Source organism: Ruditapes philippinarum, unplaced genomic scaffold (assembly GCF_026571515.1).
Source record: "Ruditapes philippinarum isolate M1 unplaced genomic scaffold, ASM2657151v2 ctg777_1_1_1_1, whole genome shotgun sequence".
NCBI classification, from domain to species: Eukaryota; Metazoa; Mollusca; class Bivalvia; order Venerida; family Veneridae; genus Ruditapes; species Ruditapes philippinarum.
Genome location: NW_026854029.1, coordinates 132,945 through 155,678, shown reverse-complemented (window position 1 = coordinate 155,678; position 22,734 = coordinate 132,945). Strand labels below are relative to the sequence as shown.

The 22,734-nt window shown below is 34.7% G+C and overlaps 1 protein-coding gene across 1 annotated transcript in view; it reads right to left on the bottom strand.

The window, feature by feature from the left end:
- The window catches only part of LOC132738707 (nuclear receptor coactivator 3-like), a 59,060-nt gene that overhangs the window by 11,933 nt on the left and 24,393 nt on the right, over positions 1 to 22,734 (bottom strand). Inside the window, exons 4-16 of the mRNA XM_060726299.1 lie at positions 20,809 to 20,898; positions 16,936 to 17,023; positions 16,160 to 16,249; positions 14,612 to 14,728; positions 14,036 to 14,165; positions 12,004 to 12,110; positions 10,168 to 10,315; positions 8,581 to 9,314; positions 6,589 to 7,193; positions 4,070 to 4,908; positions 3,262 to 4,001; positions 2,378 to 2,460; positions 1,371 to 1,538 (exon numbers count right to left, since the gene is read on the bottom strand). Coding sequence (XP_060582282.1) covers positions 1,371 to 1,538; positions 2,378 to 2,460; positions 3,262 to 4,001; positions 4,070 to 4,908; positions 6,589 to 7,193; positions 8,581 to 9,314; positions 10,168 to 10,315; positions 12,004 to 12,110; positions 14,036 to 14,165; positions 14,612 to 14,728; positions 16,160 to 16,249; positions 16,936 to 17,023; positions 20,809 to 20,898 — 3,939 coding nt within the window. The remainder of the gene's footprint in view (positions 1 to 1,370; positions 1,539 to 2,377; positions 2,461 to 3,261; positions 4,002 to 4,069; positions 4,909 to 6,588; positions 7,194 to 8,580; positions 9,315 to 10,167; positions 10,316 to 12,003; positions 12,111 to 14,035; positions 14,166 to 14,611; positions 14,729 to 16,159; positions 16,250 to 16,935; positions 17,024 to 20,808; positions 20,899 to 22,734) is intronic.

Below are 22,734 nucleotides of genomic sequence, written 5' to 3'. Positions count from 1 at the left end.
TAACTAATCAAGGGCCATAAATCTGAGTTATAAGTATCTGACTGGAACAAGGCGACTATATGCACATCTCCTCTTGATATTGATGATTCCCATAAAGTTTCGTTGAATTCCAGCCAGTAGTTGCAGAGAACTACTCTGGAAACGATTTTTACTCCATATGCATATTTGCATAACTAATCAAGGGCCATAACTCTGAGTTAAAGTGTGTCTGACCTGAACAAGCCGACGATATGCTCATCTCCTCTTGGTATTGAAGGTTCCCATAAAGTTTCGTTGAATTCCAGCCAGTAGTTGCAGAGAAGTAGCGCGGAAACGATTTTTACTCCATATGCATACTGCATAACTAATCAAGGGCCATAACTCTGAGGTAAAGTGTCTGACCGGAACAAGCCGACGATATGCGCATCTCCTCTTGGTATTGATGATTCCCATAAAGTTTTGTTGAATTCCGGCCAGTAGTTGCAGAGAAGTAGTGCGGAAACAATTTTTACTCTATATGCATACTACATAACTAATCAAGGGCCATAACTCTGAGTTAAAGTGTCTGACCGGAACAAGCCGACGATATGCGCATCTCCTCTTGATATTGATGATTCCCATAAAGTTTCGTTGAATTCCAGCCAGTAGTTGCAGAGAACTACTCCGGAAACGATTTTTACTCTATATGCATACTACATAACTAATCAAGGGCCATAACTCTGAGTTAAAGGGTCGGACCGGAACAAGCCGACGATATGCTCATCTCCTCTTGATATTGATGATTCCCATAAAGTTTCGTTGAATTCCAGCCAGTAGTTGCAGAGAACTACTCCGGAAACAAAATTCGGACGGACGGATGGACGGACGGACGTACTTAGCAGACGTGTTTGTGGGGTTATTCCTTTGATCTCTTAACCCCACAAGAGCAAATTTTTTTAACCCCATAAGAGCATTTTTAACCACATAATACATGTCTCTACGGAATGAACACCATACAGAGTGCCTGTACATAAACCTAAACCTCATAATGTAGCTCTCGTCTGCTCGTTCTCACACGACAGTAATTATGTGGCTACTCTATTGTTCTCTCTATTGTTCTTTTTAGCCACACAAAAGAAAATAGCCACATAAAAGCATTACGGAATGAATGACATCAAAGAGAAAGAACAGTTACCTATTGTCCCTCTTAGCCACATAATTACTCTCCTGTGAGAGCGGACGGACGGACGGACAACGCCAAAACTGTATCCCCCTCCCGATTCCATCGGCGGGGGATAATTAAAGAAGCCAACTGAGAACAGTAAATACCTTGGTCTTACTCTGTAAATGTGCAACCTGACCTGGCTATATAATTGCAAATATTGACCAACAGGCCGCAAAAAAAATCTTACCTGTGGTCCCCTTTGACCTGAATACTGCGGACTGAACTGTGAACGTTGTTGCTGTTGTTGTTGTTGTTGCTGCATCAACAATTTCTGTCTATCTTGCTGTTGTTGTACATGTTTGTTCCGTTCCCGCATTTGTTTTAACTTTTGCTGTTGAAGCAGTGATTGTCGTACCTAGAAAGACAGTACATGAGATTTACATAATTTCTTTTTTTAATTAAATTTAACACAGTTACAATATACATACACTACTATTCTAAGGTTATATATAGTTATCCTGACACAATATCTGGGGCGGTTTATGTAGTTTTTTTTTAGATTTTAAGTCACATCAACATTCATTCTAAAGATCATATATGAAAACTTTCTAGCTAAACTGAAAGTGGAAGACCACAGGTTTTCCTTTGTGCATTGTATCAGGCACAATGAACATGTTTTTGGGGTGTGTGTGTGTGGGGGGGGGGGGGGGGGGGCCTTGGATTTACATCACACCAACACTGTATCAAGATATTAACAGAACTTTCACTTCAAAGCGGGCAATTTGTGACTAGTGACTTCAATTTCTTTGCAATATATAAGAAATTTTTATCAAGCAGACAAAACTTTTGACTGCTTGCTTAAGCTCAATAGAGGGAGGGTGCTGATTCAATCCTTGGGCGAAACATTTTTTTTATGATATTGATCTCAGACATAGAGTCTTATGGCCATTAGTTCTTAACTGCTGAATGAGCAAACAATGTGTGATTTGTAATTAGTCATTTGCTCAATAGCTGGTAAATACCGGTAAAATATCCAATTAATACCAGTTAATTTGATTGACCGCCAATATATGACCAAAAATGTGTTAAACTCAGCATTTAAACCAATTAAACAAGCATAAAAAGCCTTCTGAGCATATAGCCTTAAACATCTGGCTCATATCTGTAACTTAGGCAAAGTAATGTTTCTGTTCATTTAACCTGGGGCCTTATTTCTTGTGGGCATCTATATAAATTATTCATCAATATACCAACCTGCATGGCCGTAGAATTGGGATTCGAGTTAGCAAACATTGGCCTCTGTTGTTGTTGTTGTTGTGTTGGAGATGGTAAGGCACCTGAAAAAAAAAAAATGGTCATAAATTACCTCAAAATAATCATTAAATGCATTTACAGTAATTCCAACATGACCCGCATTTTTTCCTATTGAACACAGAATGTGTGTGTCAATTTGCAATAAAATCACTGTTGACGATATATATTTAGCAATGTGATGTAACAATTAAAAATGTGACATGATGAAAATAATCACGGAAATAAATTGGGCACAACTTTGTTTGCTTATAGGTACGGCAGCATCTATTTGTTGATGTCATGTTAGAATCAATATAATATATCCCATGCAGTGATTTTACAGCTTTATATAATCACTGTATGTTGTTGGGATGCACAGAATTATATCACTCAGGTCATGCCCTTGTGATATAATACTTCGCATCCGAACTCCAAACTATTGGGGTTATATTATTTCTTAAATGGCTATTTATTTCACGGATAATTTTACAATTGTAATGTCTGATAAGCAGCCTTGTGTAGAACAAAAACTGGTCATCAACGAGTTATTAGAATTCTTACCAAGGTAAGGCTTAACAATGAATTTTTCATCTTTAGAACAACACTTCCCAGCATGTATTTATTTGTCTTAACAAAGGAAATTGCTCTGCAGAGTTTGTTTTTTTTTGTATACCAAAACAGAAAGGTCCAGTATAGGCTAACAGGAGAGTATGTATACAAAAGATCAGAATTGCCACATGTAAATATATTTAGATAAATAAATTTATGTTATACTACCTATATTGCATCATTTTTCATAAAAAATATTTTTTATATATGACACATAATGCTGTCAAATACCTTACCTTGTGGATGAGGAAGTCTTGGCCCCTGTCCAGGATAATTTTGCCCTGTTGGGGTTGCCTGGTTATACCCAGGCAGTTGCTGATGGGGTCTATTAGGAACACCCATACCTTGACGCAGAGACCCAAGATTTTGAAACCCACTGGGTGCAACCTGATTTCGCTCCGATAACTGATTCCCTATCATATTTTGCTGAATTTGGGAACCGGTTGATTGATTGGGTACCGGAATATTCTGACTAAACCTGGCCTGAACACGTCCACTGTCTAAACTAGGTGTCTGTACATTAGATGCCGACACCCCTGTTGATAACACAGGCATATCCATCATCAACTGCTTCTGAATAGCGTCAATGGCAACCTGTTCATCCATGCTTGACACGTTACTGTTGCCAAGCAATAAATCGAGGTTAAAATTGGATTCATTAAGGGCCTGCTCCAACTGTTGTAAAATATCAGAGTTTATGTTGTTGTTATTTTTCTGGTAGGAATTGTTATTCAAACTTGGGTGACTGGACAAAGATTGAGCACTATTGTTCACCAGTCCGACAGGTTCCGGCTTAACATTTTGATTCGACTCTGGAAAAGATCCCAATGTAATACCCTGCTGAACGTTTTGGGGGCCTTTTTTTGAAAAATCTAAAGGCGACAAGGGGTTCAGTATTGTCTCTAGTTTCCCACTTCGGTTATATTGGGGCCCCCAACTACTACCACTGCCCTTTTTTATAGTAGTTTTGTAGAATCTATGTAATTCATTTTAACTGATTTTAAAACCTGAGATGTTTTAAAACTACTGTCATTTAAAATTTACAAAATTCCCGAATTTGAATTCTGTCCAATCTCCATCATGGCATCGAACGATTGAGTAGAAGAGATTGTATTAATGTCTTGTTTCGGCGCACTTAAAGCACGCTCCAAAGTCGACAACTGGTTATTGTTCCCACTATCCGTACGTGCTCTCTTCGCTTCACTCCCGCTACTTGCGGAAATGAATGACGAGGGATTCACTTTTAAAAGTTTCGACGCGATATTTTGTGGAATTCTTTGTTGTGGTATACCAGATGGCTGTATCGTACTTAAAGTATTCACAACAATATCATTGTTGGCCTTTTTAGACAAAAGCTGAGTTAGTAAAGCATTCTCCTTACTGAGTTTTGATGATTGGGAGGATGACAATCCCCCCGATAATGCACTATTTTGTTCTGTATCACTCTCTAACATGTCTGCTTTCCGTTTTAAACTCTGAATTCGTTCGCGCATTGTCTCTCTTGCCCCGTCGTTCGAATTATCCTCCCACAATAAATGCAATAGTTTATCGATTTTTTTCTCGCGTGACACTGCTACCCCTTCACTCGCCCCTGCCGCATTAGATGCCCTATTGTCAATGGAGCCATTCATCGAGGCAAAGGCACTCGAGTTTGTATTAGTCACCAGATTATGACCCAAGCTAGAACTAGAGTTAAACAATCCTTTCAATAGTGAGGAATCTACATGACTATTCTGTGACTTATTAAAGTTTTGCATCACAGGTGATGTGAGGGGTGAGGAAAGGGGAGGCATGGGTAATGAGTGAGTTGTAGTTGACTGAGGCTCCTGAGGGCCTGACTGGTGCCGTTGGCGGGCAAGTTCTGAATCGATACTTGTACTCTCCTGAAAACAAACAAATCTGTTGTTTTAAATATTCACCTAGCAATTACTATATTACTAATTTTTTTATACTTGAAGTAGTATATAAATAGCAAAAATTTAGAGAATATGTTAATCATCAACATTTAACATTGCAACCTCTCTTAAAACATTTTAAAAAAACCAAAAAATAAAAAATTAAAAATAAATATAACCCTAAATGAAGACCCTTTGTTACATCAAAAATAGTCATTTTTAAATTTAAAATAACCCGCCACCTATTAGGTGAAAGAGGGTGGTTTTTTTCTTAGCCCTTCTTTAAAAAACCCAACATTTAAAAAATACACAAAGTTAAAAAAATTTAGTAAAGATTTTCAAAAATTGTTTTCGTTCGTTTACAAAAAACATTTTTTCGGGAAAAAAAGGGAGGTAATTAAACTCACGGGCGGGAAAACTGGATCTGCAGTTATCTTTTTTCCTTCAAAATTAAAGTTTTTTTAAAATTTAAAAGGTTTTTCCCTGTTTTTCATCCAACATGTTCTTTAAATCTGTGCTCAGGAGTTTTTTAAAAAATTTATCATGTTCAAAAAAGGTTTTTTAAAATTTTTTCCCAAAAAAACCAAAACCTTTTTTTTTTTTAAATTTTTTTTAAAGAGAAAAAGAGGAATTTTAAATTTGAGGGTAAGGTTCAATACAAATTTTATTCACAAGTTGATGAAAAATTATTTTAATCAAACCCTCTGGCGAAGTTTTTAATTTTATTAATTTTTTCAACGAGGTGTAATAAATTCAGTATGACCTTACACAAAATTTTAATATTCTATTTAATCACATACCCAAAATAAAGACTGTTTAAAGTGAAATAAGAGTCATTTTTTTCATTAACGCGTCTATAGTATAATGCTAACATTTAGCGCGTTTGCTTTACACTATGCTTGTATAACGCTAATGACGTCACGTCAAAATAATAGGCACGGCCGTTTAACATGCAATACCAATATTTGTACGGAAAAGTCGCAAAATCACACTCCACCCGGCACGGGCGTGTGTGATAAAACATGTTTATAAATTTCACAATATCTTCATCAATATTTGATCCAACTTTGGAAACAGTTCTGCAGTCCCTATAGCTCTAAAATAGTGTGATAAATTAATTTCTTTACAGCTACACAACACCTGATAAAAGACACAATTTAAAATCAAATTTTAATAAATTTCATCCTGCAATATAAAAATACATAAATTGATGTGCAAACTGGCCCGGCTCAATACTAATAGCACAGGGCTAATTACTTTCTGCGTTCTAGCCGGTTAAATGTAAAAGAGAAATATATGAAGAGTTGAAGTAATATACATATAATCTAAAACCATGTTACATTTAGCATGCTTTAAGTAAAATGTGTCAGAATATTGTATTTTCATTACCATATCTATCAATGTTGTGAACCTTTGGCTTCATGATCCATACAATTTTTTTTTTTTTTTCATTTTGATTGGTTTTACAATGCACTATATATATCACAATTTAGGTCAAATGGCATCAAAACATGCAAGATGATTTTAGCTAACCTCCGGTGTTACAAAGTTTCATTTACAAATGCGTTAAAATTCATTAAAAGAGAACTTTAATTTAGTGATGCTCCAAAATAAACCATACTCTTTTATAATACATACACGTATATTCTATAATTATCAAATTTTAGTTTGATATTTGCTATTTACCTTTAACAAAATGTTACTCGGCTTTTTAGCCTCAGCCTCATTTTTCTCCATCTCCACCGTGCTAGCAGTCTTCACAGCTTGTGCCTCTGCCGTCTGCTCATTTTTCACTGAAGAGTTGTCTTCCTTGACTGATCCGTCATCAGTACCGTCCTCTTGACTAAGTAACGATTTTAACAAAGGATTTGTGTCCTTATGGTCTGTATGAACGACGTGTTCCCCGTCGTCATTAGATGTGCTCTGTGGCTTCTCGGGCGGGCTCTGACCAGGTCCGGGTTGAGGCGATTGTATACTGTCAGCGGGCGACATCTCCATGTACCCTTGTCGACTGTTATGCCGACTCCGCCCACTTTTCGGTGTTCCGGGCTCCGACTTCCTTGAACTGGATGGAGGACTATTATGAGTGAGCAACTGACAGAGTTTTCCTGAGCGTTTGATTTTTTTGTCACCAGTAATACTCTCAAGCCCGGTAAGATGCTGCAGAAGACGCTCGTGCGTGTATGATGATTGGTCATCGAACAGCTGGTGACCCCCGGATTGTCCGGCACTACTGGTCATTGGCTGGTGCCCCCAACCTGATGCTGGCATACCTGATATAAATGCAAGTCTATTAGTCTACATATTACCTTTACTAAGTAAATGATGAAAAAGATAAATGATAAAAAGACAAGAGCGATCAGTGATCACATGTGTCGCCTCATGAAGGCCAATTTCATGTTGGGACAAGTTTTGTGACAGACGGACAGACAGACGGACAGTGCATAACTAGACTTACTTGGAACTAATCATTCCTGTAAAGTTTGGATAAAATTGCACCAGTAGATTATGAGGAGTAGTCCGGACAAACTTTTGTGTATCTGGCAACACACAGAAAAAAAACACCTTTTTATCATAGGGCCTAACTCGGCCAAAAATCATTTACCCGGAAAACCCGTGCAATATGCGCAAGGACTTGAGCTACAGATCAATCCTGTAAAATTTCATTGAAATTGCATTAGTGGTATAAGAGAAGTAGTCCTGACAAACTTTAAAAATAAAAATTATTAAAGGGCCATAACTCTGTCAAAAATCATTGAACCGGAAAATGCTGACAATATGCACAACTAGACTTGGTACTGATCATTCCTGTAAAGTTTAGATGAAATTGCATCAGCAGTTTATGAGGAGTAGTCCGGACAAGTTTTGTGACGGACGGACAGACAGACAGACGACGGAGAAGTGATCCCTATATGTCGCCACTACTCCGTAGAGGCGACACAATAAATGATAATTTATAAATTATAAAACTAAAGATGATATTAAAAAGAATTATGGAAAGATTTCAGACCATGTGTTATTTGAAAAACAATGTTTGTGAGCAGGAATACCTGCTCATTCTGTATCAAAAACAGGAAAAACACATCTTTCTGTATCAAAAGTATGCTTTTATTCTAACATGTTTTTTTTTTCAATATCCTTGTAGAAAAGTACAATAATCTTTTTTCACTATTATCAAGTAAAAGAAACAAACATATCAAGCTAAAAGTTAATGTATTTTTTAACTCATTTTTTCCCCATATTAAAACTATTACAGGTATAAAACATTGACAATTTATATTCTATTTCTTGAAGAGTTAGAAACATCAACCTTCTACACCTTAAAATATGTCAGTTACATTCTCACAACAAGTAAGGCAAGCGATTTTAAAGGCGATGAAAATCAGTAGCCCTGTAGATTCATTAATAAGAGTTGCATGGACAGTGAATAAGAAACCCAAAATTTCTGCTTTGATATGTTTTACAGATAAACCTGTGGACAAAGGCCACCTAAAGGAGAACCCAGACATGGCTTTTATAAACAAGTGGCCTTTATTTAGAGGTTAACATGTTCTATTTAATCAATGAAAGGTTTTTAAAGAATTAAACCTTTATTTACAGGTTTTTTTGGGTTTTTTTCAGAGGTGGTCTATAATACAGGTTAAACAGAAGTTTACTCACCTGGTGAAGGAGAGAGCATTGGAGATGGGGTCCGTGGAGAGAATGGGGTACTAAAGTTACCCTGCCCCATACTAGGTACAGGTGACGCAGCGGGACTACGTCTATTATATCCCATTACACCTCTCTGAGCGGGAATTTGAAATCCCCCATTTCTACTCTGCGTGTAACTTGGACTCTTTTGAGGTTGTGGAATCGGGGATTGACCCTGCATCTGTCCAAGGTCAAGACTTGAACTCCTTTGGCCAAGTTGCCCCAAGAGCACACTTGGTCGTTTGTTTCCCGAGCCAGTCATATTGTTACTATTCGTAACCTGGCTACGCTGCGACGACGTGGACAAGCTTCGCTGCAACTGCTGCTGAACTTGCGACAACTTCACTTGCGACGAACTCCACGAATTTGAAAAAGACGAGGTAGATGTATTTGCAACACTTTGGTAAGTCGAATTCATATGTGAATTTCCCGTACTGCTCACTGAGGAGTCCGATAAATTTCCGTCCCAGCCAAGCTGGTTGAAAAAGTCATCACTACTATTGTCTTTCACTCCGAATAAGTTTGCCGAGTTTAAACCCGGCATAATGTTATTTCCAACTAAAGCCATATTGGCCATGGATGTGTTCACATTTGATATAGGTGTCTGAGCTTTTAGAAGTGTCTGTTGTATTCTAGGTCCGATGATTGATTTCATAAGACTTGTAGAAGCTGAACCTTTGAGTTCATTGTCAGAATCGCATTCCCTAAAAAGAAAAAAAAAAACGAGTAGATGATGAAAGAAAAAAAAATTGTAAGAATTAAATTCCCTGAAAAATATTTGATATGTAAATAATGATCGGACAATTATAAAGAATCACAAGACCTAAAACTGCAATTCCCGATAGAAAAAAAACAACAAAAGACAAAAACAAAAATTATTTCTCAAAAATGGTCAGAATTACCACCTGAAATGTCAGAGGTGTGGATGGACAAACAATATTCTCAGTTTATTAGATTTTCCCTGATCTTTATTAGGCATTTTCTCACATTCACTAGTAAAGATTTCCACTTACACTGATGGCTAGTGTGATTTCCTTTGTTGTTTTTTTTTAGCTACAAGCTCATGAGCCATTGGATGTTGGCCCAATGTGGCTTTGTGGGATTCAGTGGCAAGGGGCAGGTGATTTTGTTTATACAGAATTTATAAAAGTTTGATTTTGTAGAAAGCTATAAGCTTATAGACACACTTTTGATTCTGTTATTGGAACCAATCAGTACTGAGCAATGAGTGTAAAGTTTCTTGCTCACGGAAACAACGGCTTGCCCCGGACAGGGTTTGAACCCATGTGGCCAGCAATCATTAGATTACTTGTCTGACGTGTTAACCACTCGGCCATGACACCACTTATAAGCCAAGTGATTTGAAGATAATGGCCTTAACCAATCAGCATCCAAATGGCCATTTCTGCTTACCATCTTTTTAAAATGAATACCAAACCATACCGTTTTTTAATTCACAGTATCGATTCACACAAAAAAAAAGTTCATTATCGTATTTCACAGACATGTAGATTGTAAATCTGTTTCATAAGCAAGTTCAAGATCAAATGTTTATACCTGATAATTGAGTGAGTGGACATAATAAACTCTGATGATCCATTGATGGCATTCTGGAACAACTTGCTCTTAGTCTGAACAAAGGCATAGCGGCTTTCCTGCATTTTAAAGCGGTACACACCGCTTGTGTTACTTCCATTATTAACAGCTGAAAAAACAAGGTATAAGACTAGAATTTTTTTCAGCATAAAACTTGTATTATCCCTTACACTGCTGGCACCAAGCGTGATTAGCTTTTGCCGGCAGTATACAGCCTGGCATGCCTGTACATCTATGCAGTTTGACTATTGGTAGCTCAATTTTTGTAGTACTATACTCATATCCCTCAAACTTTGAATGGATGGACCCAAATTCAAAGTTGGACAAAATTACAAAATTTAACAGGTTTAGGCAAGACAGACAAATGCAAGGATAGTTAAAACACAACTGCCACCACCTAGTGGGGACCACGCCCAACTTTATCTTATTTCTAAAGTCATACACATCACAGGAAGAACATTATGGTAAAGAGCTAATAAATATGGCCAGCAGAAAGCGTATTTTGTTTCTACGGCAATTTCTGTTAATAAAAAAAAACAAAAAAAAACAAGAGGGCCATAATGGCCCTGAGGTCGCTCACCTGTATATAGGCCCCCGAAAACGGGGCCAGTTTAAACCCCAGGGCTTTTATTTGAACAAACTTGGAATTAAGACACCCATTAGAAGATGTTTCATGATGTTCATGATGTTATGTTTTTGCTATACACATATAAGGAAAACAATGACCTTCTCCCCCCCCCCAGGCAGAGTTAATTTTAACCCAAGGGCTTTTATTTGAACAAACTTGGTAGAAACCCATAAGAAGATGTTTCATGCTAAACATCTAAGCTCTAGCTCATTGGGTTTTTTAAAAGAAGATTTTTTAAGTTTTTACTATACACATATAGTTAAAAACAATGACACCCCTGGGGCAGGGCCAGTTTTGACCCAAGGGCTTTTATTTGAACAAACTTTGTAGACACTTATTAGAAGATGTTTCATGCTTAATATCTAACTCTAGCTATTTGGGTTTTTTCAAAGAAGATTTTTTAAGTTTTTGCTATACACATATAAGGAAATCAATGACCCCCGGGACGGGGCCAATTTTGACCCCAGGGCTTTAATTTGAACAAACTTTGTAGACACTCACTAGAAGATGTTTCATGCTTAATATCTAAACTCTAGCTATTTGGGATTTTTTCAAAGAGGTTTTTTAAGTTTTTGCTATACACATATAAGGAAAATCAATGACCCCCGGGGCAGGGCCAATTTTGACCCCAGGGCTTTTATTTGAACAAACTTAGTAGACACCCATTAGAACATGTTTCATGCTAAATATCTTAGCTCTAGCTCTTTGAGTTCTTTAAAAGAAGATTTTTTAAGTTTTTACTATATGCATATAGGGAAAATCAATGACCCCCCTGGTGCGGGGCCAATTTTGACCCCAGGGCTTTTATTTGAACAAACTTGGTAGACACTCATTAGAACATGTTTCATGCTAAATATCTTAGCTCTAGCTCTTTGGGTTCTTTAAAAGAAGATATTTAAAGTTTTTTCTTTCGGTTGCCATGGCAACCAGAGTTCTGCATGGAATTAAATTCTTTAAACAATTTTTAAAGGTGACCACCAAAGGAACATTCCTGTGAAGTTTGGATGAAATTGGTTTAGTGGTTTATGAGGAGATGTCATTTGAAGCAAAAGTTTACGGACAGACGGACGGACGCCGGACGGCCGGACGCCGGACGAAAAGCGATCACAAAAGCTCACCCTGTCACTTTGTGACAGGTGAGCTAAAAACAGATAAGAACATCAGTTTACCTTCTTGTAAATGTTTGGACAATTGTTGCAAATCATTAGCATGACAAAACTCTTGAATATTCTGACCAACAAAGTCCGGACAGCTAAATCGCCCTGGGGCTATTCCACTGAAACATGAAAAATAGAACATTTCAAACCATAATTTGTTGTTGTTGTTCTTGCCTACAAGTCCAGAAAAAGGAAAACATCCGATGGGCACCTGAATTATTCTTATGTTATTTCACAAAGTTATGAGATAGATTCATTACATTAATAATTTGTTGTTTTTGTTGTTGTTGTTGTCACGGACAGTCGATGCTGTATTACACTGCTTCTTGCTATTCCTATTTTAAGATCAAATATTAATACAAGCATTTCAAGTTGTTTGCTTAAAGTCACATTATGCCTCAGAATCGGTTTTTTTTTTTTTTTTTTGCGTTTTTTTTCTCCAAGTGTTTACCTGGTTTATAGCAAATTTCGTTTGCATTCTAACATAAACAATTTGAAAGCCACTCCATAGTTTCAACACCTTTCATCTCGAAATTTTTATCACACCATTTGTTAGGAACTTGTACGACAGGCGTTAACTACAAATTTGTATATTCCAACAACCTTCATATGCATTTCTACGAATAGTTATCACTCTAATTGTTGTGAAATTGTTACTATATATATAACCTCCTGCAAATCTTTCATAACTAATCAAGCGATGGCCTATGTTGAGTGATTTGCGATATTTTTTTACGTTTTGATCATGATTTCGGGTACTGCTCCAGCATTGTAGCGAGTTAAATCTATTAACAACAGTTTTTTCTAAACAAAATTTAAATAAGTTATTTCTCAGCGATGAAGAGGAGCTAACATAACATTTATGAGGAAAAGATTCTGCATAAACGAATTTACTTAATTTTTTTTTCATTTTACAGAAAAAAAAAGATAAAAAAATTTACCAGTGAAACACCAACTGAAGATAAACAGCACTAATAATATTCCAAATCCATGCAGTAAAACATTATTATCAAGCACACAAACTAAACAATCCAAGTTTTGGGGAAATACTCATAAATCCCTCATCTGAACAACAACTGAACAAAAGATCAAAACACATATCAAAATGATGTTCACAATTACTAACATAGTACATCATCTAGAATCTATTTTTAGCTACAGCTTTCGTAGGATTTTCATTAGCATGAATATGATTGTTCATTTTGGTACAGTTTTAAACACTAGTATCGAAAACAATCAATATATAGGGATACATTTTGAAAAGCTTTTGTTTTCTTGTGCATTAATCATCGGTTGACGCAATTGATTAAATGTCAACAACCCTGATTTCAAGAGTAAACCAGGTGCTTTTGTTCATACATTACTTTCTGGTTCAATACCATCGCTAGGAAGATTTGTCTATTTTCCAAAAATATAGCCGATTTCTCTTTTTACCCAGAGAATTCAAGCTGTTGACGAGATTTCACCCTAAACCTGAATTTCATAAATGAACTTGTCCAGCTTTGAATTTGGAACAGTCTTTTTGAATTTTTTAAGGATTTCATTAATCAATGACGTATAAGGAATAAACTGCCAAGAGTATAGAGCCGTGTATGACTGTACGGATGCGCAGGCTGACCCGACTCTGTACTGACAGGAATCACTTTCTTTTCCAGCAGGTCAGATGTTCTAACCCACAGCATAACAAAGTCATCAGGGATAAAGGGTACTGATTTAATCAACTATAACAACTTAAATCTAATTCTAGAATGACGTAATAACAATCACACTGTATAAGTGGATACTTCGGCATCTCGAAAAGTTAGCAAATTTGAAATTCCAGACATTTCGAGTGATGAAATATAAGCGAATTGTGCAAGGGTAGAATTTAACGACAGGTTTGTTGATATTTACGCTAGAGGAGATTTCAACCCCAATCAGTAGTTTTGGAAATACAAACTTCCGCTCAAAAACTTTATCAAAGTGTGACACCAATGCCTAGGTGAGTACAATAGCTCTCCCTATTCTTCAAATAGTCAAGCTAAGAAATGAGCCAAATACACACCTGATATCACAGCCAATTATTTTTCCATTTAAATCCTGCTTTGTAGTAAACTGTTCCACTCCAAGCATTGTATTTGTCTTCTCAGCAAGAGGGAGTCTACGTGCGATACACACTAGACTGGAGCTCGTGTCTGAAAATAATCAGGTCAAAGGTCATTTGAGAAAATATAATCGGGTCAAAGGTCATTTGAGAAAATATAATCAGGTCAAAGGTCATTTGAGAAAATATAATCGTGTCAAAGGTCATTGTGGTGAATTATTGACGTCAAATGTCATTGTAGTTTGTTAAATATAATCAAGTCCTAAGGTTATTTATGATAAAATAATTAGGTCAAATGTCATTGTGGTAAAATAATCAGGTCAAAGGTCATTGTGGTAAAATAATCAGGTCAATGGTCATTTTAGTATTCTGAACATGTTAAAATATTGGTCATTTGGGGTCAAATACAACATCATCAGTCAAATACAGTTTAATGATTATTATTCAAACATACAAGCTCAAATGAATCAGCTCATATGTAATTGTAAAAAAAAAAATCAAGGTCATTTTTAAAATATCACAAGGCCAAGTACTTACCATTATTCTCCGAGTTTTCAATGAACGTATCAAATGGGTGTAGAATGGATGAAATTTGCAAGCTTTCGTACTGATGGACGTATGTTTGTTTGGTTTCCAAATCATCGTTATCATTGCCTGTCAATGAAACACAAAATATTCCCCTTTATTTTCTAAATAAGAAACTTTTATTCCACTTACATAAACTCTCCTATTATTAACATAAATCCACATGGTCAGTTTCATAAACTCCTACCATATACATTAATCTACAGGGTCAATTCCATAAATTCCTATAATTTACATTAATTTACATCATCAGTTTTATAAACTACAAAGATCAGTTTCATAAATTCCTATCATTTACATCGATCTACATGATCAGTTTCATAAACTCCTATTATTTACATTAATCTACATGGTCAGTTTCATAAACTCCTATCATCTACATTAATCCACATGGTCAGTTTTATAAACTCCTATCGTTTACATTAATCTACATGGTCAGTTTCATAACCTCCTATCGTTTACATTAATCTACATACGGTAGTCAGTTTCATGATCTACATGATCAGTTTCATAAACTCCTATTATTTACATTAATCTACATGGTCAGTTTCATAAACTCCTATCATTTACATTAATTTACATGATCAATTTATAAATTCCCATTTCTTACATTTATTAAAACTGTAATGAATTTCATTTTCTTTTATTTATCACAGTTTATATCAATTTAATTTTAAATTTCTTACATAAAACTATTAAATTAAAATCTATAAACTCTCTAATTCAACACTGAAATCAAATGATTTAATTTCATATAATTTCCAATAACTTTCTAATTTTCTTTTAAATCTTTATTAAAATACTGAAAACAGCACAATACTGTATACCCCTTCCTTAATAAATTAACATAAACTCCCTACGTTTTACCAAAGCACATAAAACAGAGAAACCAAGCAGTTGTTAAAAAATTGACACTGAAAAACTGATAACTCACAATGTTTCACCTTGAAAGTTAGAAATTAAGTAAAGAAGAATAATAATAGTCATCATATGAATATCTGTCCGGAAGGTTCACTCTCATTGGGTGGTAACGAGGCTTGCTACGATGCCACCCATGGGCAGGTACCCAAGGGACAGATATTCTAATCTGAACCGCCAACACATATACCAGATTCTATCATATTTTAAATGCTTTACCTCAATAAAATAAATTTTTCATGGACATCCATAGCTATTTTCATAATGGCAAAATGACGTCAACCAAGACTTGCAGTTTCATTCGTAAAAGGTGCTAAAATGACATCATTGTATAGCACAAAACCCTCTGGTACCCCACATGGGTAAAACTTAAGGAAACGCCAGTCTGATATCCAAGAATTATTACTCTTATCTCACTAGTCCCTGTCAATGTGTTAATTTTTAATTAATTTCCTTCAATATTTTTCAAGTTTTTAACCGGATAAGAGTGTGACGAACAAACAGACAGACAGAGGGAAAGATGGACGGATGGGGAGTCATCACTATGCCCCGCCCCTCTCACAATCCTCTGCAGATACTTACATGAAGGTTTAATAAGCAGCCGACAATTGAATACACGACCTTTTCCACCAAGATTGTCCGACGGCCAACTTATTCCTCCAATGCCACTACCTGAAATTTGAAGTTTATTTCACAAGCTGACATTGATCATTTGTTAAGCTTAAACAAGAGCCAAAGTCAAGCAGACACACTAGAATAAGAACATTGTAGTGAAAGGGTGAAGGGTTCTCAAAGATTACACCATTTTCTTGTACCAAATTCAATTAAAAGTTTATATTTGATCTAGACATATAAATTTTTTTCAGGCTCGGCTGATATGAGCAGAATGGGCTCAGCTAGCCCCTTTCAGCCCATATCAGCCGAGCCTGATATGACTGATAGATATCAAAAGACAGCAGCATATCTTTCTCTTTTAATGGTATGTAATACATACATAATTTCTATAAATTGATCAAGAGTGTTTCAATTGGTGTCCCCTATCTGTACACCGGAAATTCAATTGTTTAAAGTTATGGAACATTGCAAAAACTGTTAGTGTGCTCCAAGAAATTGTAAGTGACATATTTGTTTTCGATAGTATGCTACCTTCATTTTTCACTGTATTTCTTTAATGTTTACATTATTCAATGCCACTAAACTCTAATTTTCACAATAAAATTATCGTTTGTGTAGGTTTTACACTAGAAAAAATTTCAGCATAATTTCTTGAACTTGTATTCGTTCCACATGCTTTAGAAAATGTAACGCCCCTGTGGTGCGTTTATATGAGAATAAACGAAATAAACAAAGTTACTTACTGACTGACATAGGAAGAAGGTTGTTGCTGAACTGAGCATGGTCTCCTACATGGATTATATTGTAAACACTTTTGCCAATTAGATCATCCTGAAAGCAGAAAATAAATAGCACATATATAGAGGATATTGAATGAGTGAAGGTTCAGTATTGAATTTATTGAACAAGTTGAATAAATCTAGTACTAAAGCTTAATGAATCTAAAATTTTATTTATCTCATATCCAAATGAAGAACTGTTTATGGGAAAAATAATAGCTTTTTCTATTTACGCACTCATATTGTATCGCTAACATTCAGCGCGTCTCTAGGCTATAGCAACTGTATAACTCAAATGACGCCACGTCAAAATATATGCACAGCCAACCAATACCCTTCTTAGTGAGTCGCAAAAGCAGCACAGGTATGTTATAAAAATGTTTCTGACACGCTTCAATATATTTCCCTATTAACCCATAGCCTGCGTGCGACATTTGATTTCTACCCACTCAACTAGTCCTTACCAAGATCAGCTGGCACATCCGCACGGTCTGATTATGGTCTGCACTGTACCCACCAAAATAACCCTTAAATTGATCAATGGTTTTGTCCAGATTGGAAATGGACAAGTCCATTTTAGATGATTAGCATGTAATTAAAAAGGTTAAACAGCAGTAAAATATGCCTTGGTATACAATATACGTACAGCTTAAAAATGGAATGCTTACACAACATATGACGCAAAATGTGGCATTAATAAACTAAATGACGTCAGGAAAATTTCTTCTCCGCTCAATGATGTTCAACAAGTATTTATCATTTCTCTTTTTCATTAGCACATTAGAATGGAAATAGATGTCGATATTGTTAAGATGACTCAACAGTATTACTAAACTGTTGTATGTTTACTACGTATTTTGTGCCGGAGGTTTTTTTAGAACACAAATAAAGTTATTTGAGTTCAAGAATCTATTTCTTGCATTGTAGTATAATAATGCCGGCTTTTTGTTCAAATGCTTCCGTAATATTTCATAATTTATGTTTTATTTATCACACACGCACATGCCAATTTTCCTACTCTGTAAAAAACAATATTGCACGACTGTGTATATATTTGTGTTTTACAAATGTATGTTAATGTCACACTATGGGCACATTACTGATAAAATGATTGTTTCTACTATAAACAGTTCTTATAATATTGTGGGGTATGTGATAAATAGAATATTATATTCATGTATTAAACTCACTAGAGATATGCAAATATAATTTAGTAATAAATCTTAGTAAATTTTTTTTCAAGTTTTGTTTTCTCGTCGTATATTGGCTCATCTTGACAGGCATGAAGCCTTAAAAGCAAACAATATTTGAGCCATGTCATGACAAAATCAACATAATGGGTTTGTGACCAGTATGGATCCAGACTGTTCGCTTACCAACTCTATTACAAGTAGAGAACCTGATAGCGAACAGCATGGATCCTGATCAGACTGCGCGGATGCGCAGGCTGGTCTGGATCCATGCTGGTTGCAAACCTATTATGTTGGTTTTGTCGTGACACGGCTCATTCGTGAATAATGAAAACAATGATTCAGGTCGGCTTTTCTAAAACTGCCTGTGGTTGGTTGGAACATGAAGTAAACTACAACGCATCACCTTAGTGCAATAACTGGTTAACTCCTATTAAATTTAGAAGCACTTAACCCGTTACTGCACTACGGTTACAAATGTAATTTGTTCAATATGACAATCCTACAAGCAAATATTCTCGTAAACTGAGCCTTGTCAGAAGAAAACGGTCCCAGGAGTAAAATGCCTCTCCATTGATTCAATCAACAAACAACTAAAGTCTCTTACCAAGTCAACAGCCGATTAAACAATTTAATTATTATTATTTAAGAAGAGTTTTCAAATAAAATATTTCTAAATTGAGTACTTTTTAAAATAGGAAGTTTAAAACATCTTCGGGGGTTGTTTTTTTTTATTTTGATTGAAAATGTTAAGAAAAAGCATGTAAATCTGTTAGTATTTCAATATGAAGGATAAATTACTTGGAAATATCTTTTAAATGTATGTAAACTTACCTGTAATCACTTTATTATGTGATTTAAACTTACCTGCAACCATCATGTAGTTTAAATTTACTTAAACCACAACAAATTCATGTGCTTTAAACTTATCTGCAACCACTTTATTATTTCAAGTGTATAAACTTTACTTTAACCACCATAAATTCATGTGTTTTAAACTTGCCTGCAATCATTCATTTGAGACTTACTTACTTTTAAACCACTATATAATTTCATGTGTTTTAAACTTACCTGCAACCACTTTATTATTTCAAGTGTATAAACTTTACTTTAACCACTATAAATTCATGTGTTTTAAACTTGCCTGCAACCATTTTATACATTCATGCATTTGAGACTTACTTACTTTTAAACCACTATATAAGTTCATGTGTTTTAAACTTACCTGCAACCACTTTATTATTTCAAGTGTATAAATTTTACTTTAACCACTATAAATTCATTTGTTTTAAACTTGCCTGCAACTATTTCATTATTCAATGTGTTTTAACTTTACTTACACCGCTATAAATGCATGTGTTTTAAACTTACCTGCAACCACTTTATTATTTATTGTGTTTTAACTTAACTTACACCGCTATAAATTTATGTATTAAACTTACCTGCAACCACTTTATTTTTTCATGTGTTTTAACTTTACTTTAACCACCATAAATTCATGTGTTTTAAACTTGCCTGCAACCATTTTATTATTTAATGTGTTTTAACTTTACTTACACCGCTATAAATTCATGTGTTTTAAACTTACCTGCAACCACTTTATTATTTTATTTGTTTTATCTTTACTTCCACCACTATAAATTCATGTGTTTTAAACTTACCTGCAACCACTTTATTATTTCATGTGTTTTAACTTTACTTTAACCACCATAAATTCATGTGTTTTAAACTTGCCTGCAACCATTTTATTATTTAATGTGTTTTAACTTTACTTACACCGCTATAAATTCATGTGTTTTAAACTTGCCTGCAACCATTTTATACATTCATGCATTTGAGACTTACTTACTTTTAAACCACTATATAAGTTCATGTGTTTTAAACTTACCTGCAACCACTTTATTATTTCATGTGTTTTAACTTTACTTTAACCACCATAAATTCATTTATTTTAAACTTGCCTGCAACCATTTTATTATTTAATGTGTTTTAACTTTACTTACACCGCTATAAATTCATGTGTTTTAAACTTACCTGCAACCACTTTATTATTTCATGTGTTTTATCTTTACTTACACCACTATAAATTCATGTTTTAAACTTACCTGCAACCACTTTATTATTTCATGTGTTTAAACTTTACTTTAACCACCATAAATTCATGTGTTTTAAACTTGCCTGCAACCATTTTATACATTCATGCATTTGAGACTTACTTACTTTTAAACCACTATATAAATTCATGTGTTTTAAACTTGCCTGCAACCATTTTATCATTTATGGTTTTTTAACTTTCCTTACACCACTATAAATACATGTGTTGTAAACTTACCTGCAACCACTTTATTATTTAATGAGTTTTAACTTTAAACATTATAAATTCTTATGTTTTAAATTAACCTACAACCATATTATTACTTTTATGTGTTTTAAATTTTCTTAAACCACAATAAATTCATGTGTTTTGAAATTTACTTAAACCACTAGATAAATTCATGTGTTTTAAACATACTTAAAACACTATAAATTCATTTGTTTTAAACTTACCTGGAACTATTTTATTACTTCATGTGTTTTAAACTTATTTAAACTACATCATAAATTTATGTCTGCAACTAATTTATAAAGTCATGAGTTAAAAACTTACCTGTGAATATTTTATAAACTGGGTTACGTTGTCAGACACAAATTCAACTTTTCCTTGTGAATTCACAACAAATAAGAACCCATCCAAAGCCTGAAATGTGTACAAAAATATATATTATATATTTCTTTAACCATGCAGCTTATATGTATACTACTGGTGCAATAATATACCAGTACTGGTGGAATAATATACCAATACTGCAATAATGTACCAGTACTATTGTAATAATATAGCAATACTGTTGCAATAATATACCAGTACTGGTGCAATTATATACCAATACTGCAATAATATACCAGTACTGTTGCAATAATATACCAGTACTGGTGCAATAATATACCAGTACTGGTGGAATAATATACCAATACTGCAATAATATACCAGTACTGCAATAATATACCAGTACTGTTGCAATAATATACCAGTACTTTTACAATTATATACCAATACTGCAATAATGTACCAGTACTATTGTAATAATATAGCAATACTGTTGTAATAATATACCAGTACTGCAATAATATACCAGTACTGCAATAATGTACCAGTACTATTGTGCAATAATATACCAGTACTGGTACAATTATATACCAATACTGCAATAATGTACCAGTACTGGTGCAATAATATAGCAATACTGGTGCAATAATATACCAGTACTGGTACAATTATATACCAATACTGCAATAATATACCAGTTCTTGTTCAATAATGTTACAGTATTGGTACAATAATATACAAGTACTGGTGCAGTAATATACCAGTACTGGTACCATAAGATACCAGTACTTGTACAACAATATACCAGTACTGCAATAAATGTACCAGTACTGGTCAACTTAAAGCCATTATTTCAAGACACCTTTGGTCATTATTAAAGTCTTAACTACCAGTCACATAAAGAAAATATGCTAAATCAAGCACATTTAAAGGCACATTTTACATGAAAGTAGCTTTATGTCAATCATAATACATTTAATAAGGGAAATGCACCAACTTCAGGTCATTCAAAGGGACACTTCACAAGGTAAATACATATTTAAGCACATTTCAGAGGCACATCTTATATGAGAAATACAGTAACTTGAGCTACTGCCCTCTTCAAGCCTTCAAAAGAAATGCAAAACACTACTGTAATTTATGAAATCTTATAAATTACCTATGTTTGCAAACAGACTTTAAGTCAATATGTAAAGTCCTTTAACACGCTAGCAAAAGTGGTATTTATTACATAATGCAAATATTTTCATTGAAACATTGAAATCCAGACCTTTTATTACATTTCGTCAAGGCCAGTGTTATCAACTCGTATTGCCTTCACCGTAATGTTGTGTTCACCATAGAAGATAAATATAACAAGAGCTGTCTTTCAGGCAGCGCGCTTGACTATTCTTTGTACTTTACAGTAAGAAAAGGGGCATAACTCTGTAAAAAGGCAATTCAAGAGTTATGGGACCTGCATGTGCCTGTCACACTAGATAATCATAGAAAACAAGTCCATTCCAATCATAAGTTTTGGAGATGACTTAATTGGCACGCAAAAACTAAACCAAAATGTGCGGCAACGCTGAAGCCTAGGAGTACAATACCTCTTCTCTTTTCTTTTAATAGTCATGCTAAGAATAATAAAATTGACAACTTGCAATCAAATTAAATATGGTTTCTTCAAGGTGATAATGTTAATATTTCTTACATAAATACTGAGTCAGAGGATGATACATTTTTGTTGTTGTTTTTACAAGTTTCATGGTAAATTGGAAATCAAAGTTTTTGGATGTCTCATAGAAATTTGGAAAACTGATTGTTAAACTATTGAAATCTGATTGTTAAACTAGAAATTTGCCCACACATTCTACTGTTTTGACAGTCTATGGGCACACAGTGTGACTGCTGAACAGCATGATGAACAGCCGAGGACAAATCTAG